We start from the raw sequence: 15206 nt of genomic DNA, 5'->3' as shown, positions 1-15206 counted from the left end.
TTTCACAAAGAATTTCCCTTTTTCTTCCCCTGTAATTTATAAAATTCAATTCCTTTATTGCTGCCAGCAGATTTCTCTACACAAACATGATGGCTATGGTTTTAGCTTCCCTCCCTCCCAGAAATATATGACTACACTTATCTAAAGTGCCTTTCTTAATCAAATGCATTTATTTATTCGCACCTCTGGTAGCTGATGGCAACCCTGTGCACCACTGTCACCTCTATCAAGACTCACTTGTTTTCACATTAGAGTCCATACCCAGGCAGTTGTGGACTCAAGTGAATAATAAAAACATATTTCCTTTTGCAGCTTTAGGGCAGAACAATGCAACTGCAACAGAGGTTAAAGATGTTGAGTGAATTTAGTAAAATTAGTCAGACACCATACAGGCCCCACGCTTGTGGGGAGAAGTTCTCTTCGAAGTTAACCAAAACTGTGTCCATCTGGGGCATGATTTTGATAAGATTCAAGATAGCAACGGTTTCCAACTAGTAAAAAGTCCGTTTCCCTTTTTATCATTGAAACATTCTTTACACGTAGCCCAGGCTGCTGGTAAGCCTTTTCTTTAATCAACACACCCACATTAACTTTGGAAGCAATCCTGCTAACACCAGGCAACTTTGTGGTTAACAGTAATAGCTCTATGCAAATGTGATATACTTAATGATTTGAACTTTTCGGTTTAAATCAGAGTGGCTCAGATGGAGCAGCAGATGAAAGATGGGAATTGAAACAGAAAGGCATGCGTGATTTGCTCAGAAGTTAGGAGGGCTGGTTTCTATCCTCAGGATGACTCTCCTAGGATCCTATTTTATTTTAGGTTATTTTAGGAACTTAGAACAATTATTTGCTCCGTAATGGCTCCTTCCAGTCTTTTCCTACGCAACCCAGATCCAGAAGCTTACACACATACGAATACAGCACTTCTGCCTTAAAACCTTGTCTATTCCTTGGTACCCACTTGAGCTTTGGAAAAATTTATCTACTCTTTAATGACAGTAGATCAAAGTCAGAAAGAAATTACTTCTTCATTCAGCCTTTGTCTCTGGCTGTACTGAGTAGAGGTGGCTTGTGGGGAGATGCTGTTCTTTACCTCCGTGCAGCAGCCCCAGCCTCGGGACTGCCCTCCGCCATAGTCCTCTTTCAGCATCCATCTCCTGGACCTAATGATGGGGGCTGGCAGAGTTCACACATTCTCCTGATATCCGTCCAGGCCAGCTTTTCACACAGCCCTTTGTAAGCATGCTTTATGGGATTACAAGCTGAAATGACCTCCTTGAAACAGCATGGAGTACCACAGAGGAGGGATGGAGACAGGAATAATGTCAACTTTCAAGGGCCTCAAACAGCTGCGTCTCACAGCTGCCTTAGCCCCAAAATCAGCTTCTTACGTAGACTTAAGTGCTCACTGGTTCCTCACAGCTTCTCAGATGGCAGTCACTGACTCCTATGAGCCTCTTAAGGATGTGGGTAGGTCCTGGGTGCTCTTTGCATTAACTGCATGCCATGCCCATGGCACAGCATGCTTTTCTTTTCTTCTGTTTGGCCATTTTTACATGCAAATGCTTCCAGACAAGAAGCATGTTCTTCAACCCTCTCATCCATACACAGACCTCATTAAAATTTTACTGGGTTGGAGAACCAAGTGCTACCTACTGGTGCCAACAGAGCTTTGAGACATCATTGGCACATGCAAGGCTTGTGCCACTGTGTCATTCCTGCTGCCAACTGACTGCATCCCAGCACAGCTTCAGACACAACAGCCACAGCATGAGAAGGCCCTAATAGCGATTTGTCAGCACTGCAGCAGCTGCTTTCCATCTCTACTGCATCCACCTATAAAACACGCAAGTGACAAGATTTCATCTGTCAACTAAGCTCCCTTCCATCGCCTTAGGAACCTGTTAAAGAGGAATCTCGCCTCCTTGGGTGTGCAGTTTCACTCTCCGAGTTTCCCACTCTGAATTCTTTACTTCTGAAATGCACAAAGACATTTGCCTGGGCAGACACTACCTCCTTCGAACTGGAATGGACACAGACTGGAGTCACTTGGGTCCTGTTGCCAGGTCAACCCTGCCCTAGTGCGCTGTTTCAGCAAGGGAGGAAACAGACACAAGGATCTTCTTTGGCATCAGGAGTTCCAGGAAAGAACAGCCCAGCTTCTAAATTTTATCAAAAATCTTTTGTTTTTTCACCATTCAGGCTGGGATAGAGTTGAAAAGGAAAGAAAACTGACCTGAGATGCTTGCTTATGGCTGTGCCTTTTTATTTTTAATGTTATTTTCTTCATTCCAGATATAAGAGATGCTGTCCCAAGTGTCTCTAGCAAGTCATCTGTGTTGTGGGCTGGATTTGCTGAGTATATCTGAATATAACATCAGAAACATATGCTGCAGACAGACAGGCAGAGGCTAAGTAAGTACTGGAAGCCCAGTTTTGATGCAACCCCCTCACCAACCCTGTTAATTAAGTTATGCCATAAGAAAAGCAGCTTTCAGAGATTTCCTACTGACTTAAGCTAAGACACATTAGCAGGGAAACAAAATGATTGTACACACTGGATGAGACTGAGCGGAAAACAGACAGACCTGGGAATGGTGTTACAGTGCTTTTACATTTAAATCTGCTCATTTCTTACAAATCCTGTGCCAGTTTACTACCTTAAAGCCTTGTTTTTGAAACAAGGTTTACAGTTCCTCAGCAAAAACACACACTGGGGTGATTGTGGTCAAGTTCACCTTCACCAAGACACTGGTGATGTGTCTTCCACTGTCAGTTTGGTTTTCTTTCCTGGCTGTGGTCTACCTGCTAAACCACTACTGTCAATCAGCTAGAGCGTGCCTGCAGGAGCTCTTCTCCAGAAGCTTCTCAGAAATGCACGCCTGCGTTCTGGTGACAGAGACACCTGATACAGCAGTGTGGGTTACCTTGAACACAAGCTAGACTAACACACACTGAATGAGCCTGTCAGCAGCTTTCTATCCTGGAAGGGCTGTCGCCTAGCCTTCTTGCAAACACTCCCTGACAGAACCAGGGAATGCAGCTTGTCACACAGTGTCCCAGAGCCAAAGCTTAATCCACATGAGTATCCAGAGAGGACTGGTAAACTCCAGAAGACCAACAGAGCTCAGCATGCTCCAGGTTTTGCCACCAAACAGGTTGTATTCAAAAGGGTGATGATTCCATAGGTTCATGGGCTGATATGCATGCATAGCCCTGTCCTCTCAACTCTTTTGTCCTGTCCCTTCAACACGGTATCACCCCTAGCTCACAGCAGCAACAGCTGCCCACGAGGATCTCCATCCACAGTCCAACTCTGAACACTGCCAACAGCAGTGGCCACTATGAATCTAAACAGACTCCAAATGTGCAGTTTTCAGAAATAAAACATTTCTTTAATTGGCAAGTAGAACACACATTACAGGTCATTAGTATTTTATAAACAATATTAAGTTACAAATACATGTTAAAAATTGCAGTTCATGGCAGCTAAAAGCTTGGAGTCCAAAATGCATTTCTGCAATGCTTCATTACTTCCCTTTCCCCAGTCTGCTGGGTGAAGATGAATAAAAGATCATTTATCATCTACTAGGAGGTGGTCTACTATATACTCAAACAAAAAGAAAACCTCATTCCTAAGAGCATCACTAACAAACAGAGGCATTCAAAGTACTTCAGCCATCTTAAATCATGTCAGATGCAATGAGGACATAGTTAAGAATTACTCTGTAACACTTTAAGCAAAGACACAGATATCTTCACATTAAACTGATAGTTCAATGCTTTCTATTCCAATTCAGCTTAAAACCAACACTAGCTTCTTCCCTACAGAAGCTTAAAGTCCATCATGCAGGCTTCTGTGCCATCAAAGCTAGATGTTTGTAAATCAGACCCTTATACAGAGGAAAGTTACGGTGTACAACTAAACAGCATACATAAATATGTATCTTACATTTAGCAGATCTTTATTCCCCTCCTTAATGACTTTTGTTGGTATTAGTGAGATACGCAGCTCATCCCATTTTCACTACACTCAGAATATTAACAAGTTACCATAACGTGTGTTAATATACTAAATATCCTTTAACAAGTCTCTTTAAAAAAGTACTTAAAAACATTTTTGGAAAAGTAGAAATCTGTTTTCCAGAAAAGCAAGTGGTACTAGGATAGCAAGGACTCCAGTGCTTAAACATTCTCCCAGAGAAACCCATCTTGACAGCTTTCGTGCCTGGGACTCAGTGTGTCTCAGCTGCCAGTCTTGTATTCTACTTGTCCTTCTTTCTGTGTGGCAAAAGGTCATCAAAATCAGCTTACCTTGCCTTTCAGTTGCAGACTTTCAAAGATTCCCATCCCACTGGGCTGCGTAACAGAGACATGTAGCTTTGACATAAGTTCATTTCTTTCTTACTCATTATTTGTGAGAATCAGTTTTATTATACCACTGAGACTGCATCTTCAAAACCAAAGTCTGCTGAACGTGTCTGGAGAAATGACTTTGTATCTCAAAAATATCAAGAGTACCATTCAGATCTGAATTTCTATTAAAAACTGTGCACATTTAGCAAAAATTATGCTGCTATAAAAGAAAAAAGGCCTACTCCTTGGCCTGCTCAGAATACAAGCTACAACGCAAGATATTACGACAGAGGGTTTTTTCTCTGCTTCTTTTCTAAATGCAGGCATTAAAAGTAAAGTGTTACTAAGCTTTTCCTAAGAGAGCACACAGGGGTGTGGCATAATATACATTAACCAGGAACAAAAAACAGTAACAAACAACCATTCTAGAAAATGCTGCATATTAGCAGCATGCTTGGTTTCCGAAACATAAGGAATTGCATGGAAGTTGTCCAGATGAAGTCCACACACCTTGATCATTGAACTGATCACTAGATTCCAAGAAACCAAAGCAAATTTAAAAATACACATGACAACAACTGCCTAGAAGGCAGAGTTTTATCATCTGTCAATAACCAGATGAATAAAGTGCATAGCAACTATTATAACAGTTTCTTGAAAAGAGAATACGTTTAACAAGTCTCAAAGTTTGTAAGCTTGACACTTATCCATACATTTTGCTACATGTGTGGCTTCCCTTTTGTTCTGCTGTCTAGCTTCACTGATCAACCCTTCAGCACTGTCCTGTGATTTCCTTTGCACTTCATATGGAATGTGCCGAGATCTCTGACTGCTGCCTGATGTATGTCTGGAAGCTCTTGTCACCAATGGGATGTTCTCTAAAAGAGCAGGAAAAGAAGGAAGGAGTATTATATATAGAATTCTCTGTCAGGACATCAAAATGTCAGAACTGAAAGTGAACACATAAAACCGTTTCTGTAAGTTTGATTTTCAAAGTTGTAATTGTAATGGTAATACTGCATCTTACTTGAACGAGAAAAACCAACTGGTTGAATTGATCCTCCTTTTTTTTTTGTCAGCTATGTGGTAAATACGCCTTTATTTATATGTACACAAAATACAGTCATGTGGCTGTACCAGTCACTCTTCCCAGTTTTAAACCACCACGCTAAAATAAACTGGTAAGTATTCTGGTATTTATTCCTCATTCCACGAGCACAGATTCAAAATTTAAAAAAACAAGAAAACAAACCCCACATTTATTTTTTATGAATGAAACTGCATTAAAAAATACACATTTAAAAATTCCTTACAGACCTTCAAAATATTGTGGGACCAATCCTAAGTTGCAATCCTACTTTGTATGTGTTTGAAGGATCTTTTTTGAACATGGGAAGGCCAGAACATAAGCAAGGGAAATACCATTTTCCCAGGACTGTTCCCCTGTTTGGACAACCCATTATACTTACTGGCTTCCATATTTTGTCTTCTTAAATTTATCTCTCTTATATTGAGCATGCTCCTGCTCTAAAGTTCCAACACCTTCAATAATCAGCTTTAGTGTTTTATACGTCTCCTTCGGGTCATCAATGATGAATGTAGAATATTCTTCCTCTTCAGGTCCATCATACACAGATTTGCTGCCACAGGCCTCTGGAAAAACAAGCAAGCACAGGAATAGGTATCAAATCGGCAAGGGGAAAAAAGCGAGACAAGCAGACTGAAAATACTCAGTCTAGTGTTCACACATGTCCTTAGTTTGCTCCTGTATGACAACCACAGAACTGTGTCTGACAACAACAGCAGAAGGAGCAGTTCACTGTCCTTTGCTGGGCTGCTTTGCATGGGACATGCTTTGCATGCTCTGTCCCTTTGCATGGGACAGAGTCTGTCCCATGCCCATTCCTTCCTCCTTGTCTCATAAGGCAAGGGCAGTAAGCCTGGCAGCTGCTCCTGGCTTGGTCCTTTGCTGAACAGGCAATGCTTTCATCTCTATTACCTCTAGTAGAACCCCATGCACACACTTTGGGAACTCTGACACAGGCCTAACTCTGATGCTGTGCTACAGGCTTGGCCTGCACAAGGTCAAGTATTCACTTGTCAGAAGGACAGGTTCCATCCCTAAGCAGCACGTATGGCACTGCACAACAGACTGAATTCAAAACAATCACAGGCTGAAGTAGTCACACAACATGTTTTGCCACATCAGCCCTAAAAGATTCATACAATAAGCATAAACAAAATATGTCATGATTACTGCCTGGCTGCCTGCTTCAGGACATATCCCAAGAAGGGGCAAATCATACTACCTTCTTCTGCTACCAGGGAGCCTTCCTGGCTAAGAGGTGTCATTACTGATTGCACTGATTACAAGTGAACATTTGCAACACATTAATTATGTGATCTACTTCTGCATTGTAGCTGAGAGTATTAGAAGGGGAGAGAGAATATTTTACTTTGCCTCTATTTTTCCCTAGCTTTCCAGCTTTACTATGGGCTCAATCTCAGCTTTCAAGTTACCTTCCCTTGCTGCACTGTCTGTGCCAGACCTGTGTCCTTTTCCCGGACACTGAAACTCAATGCTGGCTCTGGCAGTGAGGATTCGGAACAGGGGAAAGCTGGGCATTTGTTCAGACAGCTCGGAAGTGGTGGAGATCTTAAGTTTGCAACTGCATGGCAGCCAGGAATGGATTAAAGCGCTTTCCAACCCGTGTGTTTGACACCACTGCCTTATCTCATACTATAAAATAAAGTCCTATTTAAAGATCAGTGCCACAGTGAAGGCTTCCCTGCCACTCCCTGTGCTAAATTGGTATTTCAAGTCTGGCATCATGTACACCGGATACTTTTCTTGGCAGGCCTACTAGTACTAACTTCCTCTGCTGCCTCTTTTTTCTTTTAGGCTTCATGTCACATCTCTGCTCCCCTCAGCTCCTGAGGGTTTCCCAGTCAAAACTGCACTTTTTCACGTTTCACAGACATCCACGGATTATCTTTCACTGATAATTTCAAAAGAGCCTTCTTGAGAAAACCAGTTGTATTCAGATCTTGGGATCTGAATCAGGCAATGTGCACATGACTTATGGTAACACAAAACCATACTTCACTGAAACTTCAACTTTGCTGGTGCTTCTTTTCAGGATCAGTAAACTTCTGGTTAAGTGCACACTCTGATTTGTTAATTCAGAGCATCCAAGCAATGCTCTGTGCCTACACAGAGCTGTGGTTAAGAACTTATTTCAAACAACTTTTTATTACGCAAAGAACTTTGCACCGACTATGGGACTGCACACTGCACCAAAAATAATTCACACAACTTTCTCAAGACAGCAGAAGGGAAAACAAATCAAATAATGGCCACTGTGTTCTAGGATGTGATTCACAAGGTTGTTCTAGCTAGAACAGCCAATTTTGTATTATTTGCCTTGATAACTGTATTGGAGTTGCAATGATCTTTCATCCTCACCTTGCATTTTCTCCAGTTTTGGCATGTACAAGTTGAAAAGAGAGTAGATACGCTCAGTTTCTCTATCTCCATCTATATCCAGTTGTATATTTGCTGGCAGGCCTCTGTTTGGCATCAAGAAGAGAGGTAAAAATTAAATGCTAAACAGTGTGTTATGGTACAAAAAGCACTTAAAAAGAATGAACATAAAAGTGAGTACTCATGAAAGCCAACAGATTGTGTGTAATAGAGCTCAAAACTTCCTATTTTTCCTATAACAAAGGATAGACAGGTTCAAACTTCTTTATGCCTAGATTCACCAGCATGCTTTCACTCTGATTTGAAAGTGAGGACTGTACCAGTATCCAGACATTTTGGTGAATTAATCTGCTATAACCAGATGGAGGAGCCAAAACACTGAACTCCCAACTGTCCAGATCTTATATTCTGAGACTAACTATAGACTTCTTGCTTCTCTCATTTTAGATCAAAATTGTTTCCTACAAACCAGGCAGTACCTCTTCATTTTGTAGAGAGCATAAGTGCTCCCCTTAGAAAAAGAACAATTTAAAATTAAATCTGAAAGCAGATGATGGTCTGTTTCAGGAATTTACAAACAAGATGTTGAAGGGATTTCCGTCATTTTTGCTAGTGACAGATGATCAGAACCAAAGTATCTCATCCTACAGCCAACTCCTATCAATGTCTTGAACTCTAAAAAATTCAACATTTTGACCAAGATACGCAGATGGTGACAGAAATAACAGTAAACATTGCCTTTGAAAACACCACACCTCGCAGATCTTCTTGGTAACTGCATACCTGCAAGTCACGCTGCAGAGACACGCATACCCCTGGAGCACCTAAACCAACAGTATGCTACCAATTCTTACCCTGTGCAGGGTGTGCAGCCAGGAGTATTGTCTGCAGTAGCTTTACAGCAAAGCCAGTGGCCATTAAGATAGGCAGAGGGATGGTAGACTGTGAGTCGCTTCTTGTTGCATTGGCTCACTTTGGTGAGGATATCAATCCAGTCCTTGGCCTCCACACAATTATTTGCTTGGATATAGAGGACTCTTCTTTCAGGCTGGATCACTTGGAACATCTGCAAATAAGGAAATAAGCCACAGAATAAACAACCAGAATTTGCTGGTGAACCTGAGAATGGCTCAGACTGGTGATTTATTAAAGGCAAAAACCAGCACACTAGAAGAATGTATCAATAAATACATTTCAACACAAAAACAAGCAGCAAATATGCCCTTAAAACAACAAGACCTTTCACCTGGTACAAGGAATAAGATACTGTTCCTGTAGGAGATGATTTATAAACAGCTAATATCAACTTGCTGGTTGGGCCTCAACGAGATTTGTTGTCAGCCTCAGGGATGCAATTTCAGTAATGCTGCAGCTCCAAGTTTTGGAAGGCTGACAGGAATGGAGGAACTCAATGCAGGGCTAAAAGGAAATGCTAGTCAGCAGGGGGCAGAAAAGAGGAAAACAAAAGTTTGGATCCTGCCTAAAGAGACAGCTTTGCTGTAATACTGCCATATTTCTAGGTTTTTAACACCTATTGCAGCGTGATTCTTTCAACAACTTCCATGCTTTTGCACCCAACTATAGCTGCTATTAGCAAATCACGGCAACACAGTTGCTCTTTAACCGCCATTGGGGCATTCAAATAATTAATTCTGCATGATGATTTGGGCACTGAAAATCTGAACTACAGCTATTCTGCCTATTCAAAACAGCTTGCGACCTAAAATGGCACAATCACATTTATTTTCCTCCTCTTGAAGACACAAGTTTCTGATGTATAGCCTTATTGCTTCATTAAACTGATCATGCACTGAAGATAACAAAGTTCAAGTTCTGACCTTAACTGCAAAGTTTTGAAAAGCAAGTGCCAACTACCTTTATTTCCTCTAGCTTCTGCAAATACTTAATTTTAAAGAGTTTTCTCCTCTCTCAGGTATTCCTAAATTATCCTTTCCCCCCTACTACTTTATTCGATTATTCAAATCACTGACATTACAGTGCCTATTCTGTGTGGAATATTATATTCCAAATGGCTGGTTTCCCTGTGTTACTTTAAAAATAGAGGCACAATCCCCTCCTTTCCCAACACCCACCCCCAAAGAAAAAAAAAAAAGAAAGAAAAACCCCACCAAAACTGAAATTCACTTTTGTGTATTACAAAGACATGAAACATTGGCCTGAATTCTGCACTTAGCTGGTCAGGAGAATGTTGCAGACTGGCACTAGCCACAGTCTCTTCTACCCTTGTGACTCATTTAGGTGCACATCATTGAGAGCAGCTTGCAAATATACTTGCTAATTTGCGAATTAACAGGTTTTTTTAATTACAACATCTCTTCTAACAGGAAAAGGAAAGCTGCAACAGTCATTTCCCTGGATTTAGTACCCCCACAAATGTCAGACAAGAATTAGTAAGGCACAACACACAACAGCAGTGTAGGAGCTGCTAGTGTGATCAGCCCAGCACTGCCAAAATACACACCAAAGACAGTCGTTTTAATAAAACTTTTCAGGACATAACTGTCAATTTGAGTCTGGGGAATAGGGAGGGAAGGAACAAAGAAGACTGGAGCCTGCAGCTCAACCCTCCATTAACACAACTAGAGGGAAAACAATTTTAATGTCCTGCTGAGGTCAATGGAGCCTTCTGCATTACAACAAAGGAACAGATTTAAGGAGTATGGCTTTGTGTAAGGGGATACCAAACTAAGTGAACTAACATATGGCAACTGTTAGCGAGAAGGCCACAACTAAGCCAAGAATTTCAAGTGGTTGCAAGACCTTTACAGTAACAAACTCACCAGTTGCTTCTCAAACAACACAGGAGACCTGAACAGTACTTAAAGCCACACCCCCTTCCCCCCCAAAACTGTGCTTAAAGAAGATGAAGGCTACTGGCCATTCTGCCAGACAGGCAGATTTATCAGGAGGAAGACACACTTGATGCAACTCAGAGCACAGATACATAGGGAGTATTTATAGGAAATGTGAATCTTTAATCACACTTAGCACCCATGATGGAATATCCATCGCAAATACATCTGCCATAGCGTTTTAAGAATTCTCTTCTTGCTGCAGTATTCTATTTATATATGGCAAGATACATGGGAATATATTAGCATGGGAAGGCAATAATGGTATTTTCTACTGCTTATGGAAAGACTCTGAATCTTACTTTCCAGAATGGATGTAGTCACCCTCATTTCCCAGGTAATAGTGAATTTAAGCAACCAAAATAGCACACCATTTCTGATGTTAACAACACAGGGATGTTAAAGGGATAATAAATCTTCACAACAAAGGGATATTTTTGATGCATTCTAGCCCAGTAGACTCAGCAAAAGTTAAAGGCTGCAGTCACTGAGGAGTTGATCAGAATTACAGCTCAACTCCTCCCCACACACAGTAAATTTTATCTCAACTGTGTGGCTACTTTTAGTTCAATCAACTTATTTTGCAGAGCACAGTTGGCAACAGTTCATCACACGTTACAGCTGCCTTCTGATAGCTTGAGAATTATTTTGCAGCTTGCTTGCTTTTGCCTATGTAATTAACAGGGGTTATAAACACCAGAGCCAGCTACAATACAAGGAAGATGTGCTCTAGAAGCAAGTGAACTGAAACTTATTCCATCTTTTAACAGAGAGAGATATGCTATCAAAATAATACCCGATACAGGGAAAATACTGAGGAATCAAGCACTGAATTTCACTTTGTTGAAGTGCTGTTTGAAGAACCTAATATGCAGGGCAGGTTTGAGCACTGCCCTGCATGGTATTCACAAGCAGTGCAGATGGCAGGAAAGACTCAAAGGCAGAAAAGGTAAAAGTCACAACCATTTACGTGTATAAAGAAGTCTGTAGTAGATGCATGTTTAGAACTGGAAAACACTGAGCTGTTCTTCTGTTTATTTTTAAATAAAACTTTTTAAGGACTGTATGCAGCTTTACAGGCAGAAAAGTATAATAAAGACTTCCAACATCACCTAAACTGATCATGTCCAGGAACTGTTCTTACACAATGGATGGCATGTCTTGCATTCAGAAGTTGGCAGTAGTGTTCCATGCATGAGAAATACAGCTTTATTTTATTCCCTAATGTGGCAATCAAAATGCTAAACCATACTAGCACAGCACAGATGTTGCTCTGGCACATGACCTAACCCAAATACATATGCACGTTCATTAACCAATAAGGAAACCCTGATAGCTATGAAAGGATGTGATCCTTCACCATTATAAGCAGCCAGTTCCTTTCCAGCAGAGAGGTCTGACAGAAAGGGCATGGACTCGATCATCTTACCTGTGTCTGACATTACGGAGCCCAGACAGCTGATCAGCAGTGGTCAGTACTGAGTGTGCTGCAGATCACGAAATCCAAAGACTGCTGACTGGGCTGTTAAGAATCTGAATGGGCTGTACTTTTGGAAACTCCTGCTACTATATACAGAACGAGCAGCTGTGGTTGTACATCTTTCAATAGAAACCCAATCCAGGTTACAAAAGGGAAAAAGACGATTCAGCTGGTGGACCTAGACCCGCCTAACAAGTACATTAATGAAGATGATCTACTTACATTTTTCATTTTAAAGGATTCCTCCTCCAGTCTTTCCACTGCCAGAATGTTTTCAATTGGAATGCTACACAGAGGGTGATCACCTGCAGAACAGACACACAGAGATACTGAGCAACTGATTCACAACTCAGCTTCACCCTCTGCCCTTATCTAAAGGCTGATTCAGTTCCTTTGAAGATCATTTTGACTGCACAAGAAAAAAAATCTTTCACTCAGCAGGGATTTACTAGCATGGTCCTCGGAGCATTATCTTAAGTTCATTTCTGTTTCCAGCTGCACTACATTATGCTAACAAATCCCTTAGAAACTGACTACTGCAGGAGGACACAGTGCATTTCCTGAAAGGGTGACAATGAAAGAAATCATTCCTGTCAGCTCAACTGAACTAGCTTGATAGTGGTGATGTAAGATCTCAAAGTTGAGTGTGAAATGATGAATGGCATGATCTGAGCATATTTCCTTATCTTTCTCACTCCCTATGTATTTATATGATGGAAGGAAGTGGTATTTGTTGTGTACTATTGAACAGACAGGAACAATTCGTGAAAAGCAAACATCCTTGGTATTAGGCAACATTAAGTGAACACATTTTTGTAAGTTCAAAGCTTGCAGGCAAATCTCTTCCTACTGCAGCCAGTTGTGCCAGTGCTACAAAACCAAGCAGAGATGCATCTGAGAACGTTCAATACAAACCCAAATCCCAGCATAAGGTATGTGTATCCTGAGTTTTGTTTCCTTGGACAATCTACTAGGTAACTGTGAAACATACAGATGATGTTGATAACTGACATTAGACAAATATTATAACGTCTTCTGCTAATTGATAGGGTATCGTGCTATCCAAGAAGCATTTTAACAGTCAATACAGCATACTAAAAAAGGGCAAGAACATACAGGCTGATAGACTTGCCTGCACTGTGCCTTCTATAGTTACAGATCTCAGTCTTCTGTTCTTATACAATCCTTATGTGTAATCTGTGCTTTAATGTATCAAAAAAAGACTGGCAAACCTTTGTTACCTTTGCTTTTCTGGTATGTAAATTCATGGTTTGTGAGGCGAAACCATCTCTTCTTGAAGTTTTTCATACCAAATCGTTTTCTTCCTTGTGCTCTCTTGATCATGAACCTGGTAAACAGGACAACAGTTGTTACAATGCACTGGATTTTATATATACATGCATATAAATATATGCATACATATAAAAATATGTATTTATGTATGTAGATTTATACATATATGCAAATATACATACACATACATGATGGCACTTGCGAAGCTTTAGGAGGGTACACGCAGTGTTTTCTAATTACTGAGGCCTTGCATTGACAAGTAAAGCAAAGTCCAATTTGGATAGGTTTAGTGCACCTGTTAGTTAAGCCTGTCTTTTTCCCAGATTTAGATAACAGGCAAGATCTGTAGCTTGGCTTGTAGGCTACATAGGGGTAGTTAGTTAGTTAGTTGAACTGCAGTTTGTATGCTTTCCTCAGCTACAAATCCAGCTAAATTTTTTCCTACTACAGCAAAAAAAGGACAGAACATCGTTAGTACTGCTCTGCTAAGCTTGACCTGTTAACTCTACAAGCTTTTTTAATTTTATTTTTTTAAAGCTGTGAGAAAGCCTAAAAGATTTAGAGTATGTTTAATAATTACAAGGTAGGTGTAAAGCCTCTGGAGCACAGCGACTGTAGCCTTACATGCGTTAGTCACTCTGAAGCTCTAGAAACAAACCCAGAATGTTCCACACCTCCATTCGCAAGTGCACATTGATGCTACAGTCGGAAACGCATTTTCAGTAACGTACAAAACAACCTGATGGCTGAAAGCTTTAATGCCCTAGCCCTCCTTTTTTGGCAGAGGAGGGGCATTCATTTAGTGAGTGTCAGTTTTAATTAATTTCAAACTTGAATTAGCTTACAAGAAACTGTGAGACATCCACCACCTTCCTAACCACTAAATCAGTCCAAAAGCTTCGAAGTAACTTTGGAAAGCCTAGTGATTTCATACTGCTTAGCGTCACTTCTGGTAGAAAAAAATGTGTATGCATATGCAATAAAGAGTTGATAACAGCTACTCTACACATTACATTAACTATTGTGCCAGATACAGAATTGTATAATGGAGCAAGTAAAAACTACGTACTACAGAGTAGTTTTTAATCAAGTAGGAAGACAATATATAGCACAAAGAGCACACAGAGAGAACAGCGAATGATTTGGTTGAAGATTTTCAACAGAACTAAAATGCTTGGAAGAGCTAATACTATTCCTCACTTCTGGTATCTCCAGTCAAAACCAACTACATTGCATTCAACTGAACCCCAGGTCTGTTTAAAGCTCAAACAGAAACCCAAGTTCCTTCAGACTTTAACTGTTTTGTAACTAGCTCAGCTGATGCCTGCTGCCCATTCCAAGCTGTCTGGACAAAAGCTGACGAGGATTGTATAGAGCAATAGATTCTTTTTTTAAACCAGCTATAGTTACACACCTCTCATTCTTAAAATGGTCAGACAGTTACTGTCTCAGTCCCTATTCTTGGATTACCAGAGAAACATTTAATAAAACCATATGATTCAGGTCACCACTAGGCCCACTGGTGGTAAGCTTCATATTTCAAGGTTAAGGCAAATTTCCAGAGAAAAGCAGACATCCTTGGACTGAACAACATGCTCTTAAATTAGTTTCTCTTCCTTCCCATGCCAACACTTAAAAGGTGATTTAAAACTGCAAACTCCTACACAACTTCTTCTTTGAAACCAGGAAACTCCATATTGCAGAGCTAGGAGGACAT

General features: G+C 40.7%; 1 protein-coding gene across 2 annotated transcripts in view; it reads right to left on the bottom strand.

Annotated features, from left to right (window-relative positions):
* Positions 1-3371: 3371 nt before the first annotated feature.
* The window catches only part of RASA3 (RAS p21 protein activator 3), a 130716-nt gene continuing 118881 nt past the window's right edge, over positions 3372-15206 (bottom strand). For both annotated transcript variants that reach the window (XM_030473698.1, XM_030473704.1), the window contains exons 19-24: positions 13438-13544; positions 12419-12501; positions 8698-8909; positions 7826-7929; positions 5829-6012; positions 3372-5237 (exon numbers count right to left, since the gene is read on the bottom strand). In XM_030473698.1, coding sequence (XP_030329558.1) covers positions 5162-5237; positions 5829-6012; positions 7826-7929; positions 8698-8909; positions 12419-12501; positions 13438-13544 — 766 coding nt within the window. In that variant the 3' untranslated portion in view covers positions 3372-5161. The remainder of the gene's footprint in view (positions 5238-5828; positions 6013-7825; positions 7930-8697; positions 8910-12418; positions 12502-13437; positions 13545-15206) is intronic.

Source organism: Strigops habroptila, chromosome 2, assembly GCF_004027225.2.
Source record: "Strigops habroptila isolate Jane chromosome 2, bStrHab1.2.pri, whole genome shotgun sequence".
NCBI lineage: Eukaryota > Metazoa > Chordata > Aves > Psittaciformes > Psittacidae > Strigops > Strigops habroptila.
The sequence above is the reverse complement of the archived record's forward strand: the minus strand, read 5'-3'. Positions and strand labels throughout refer to the sequence as shown.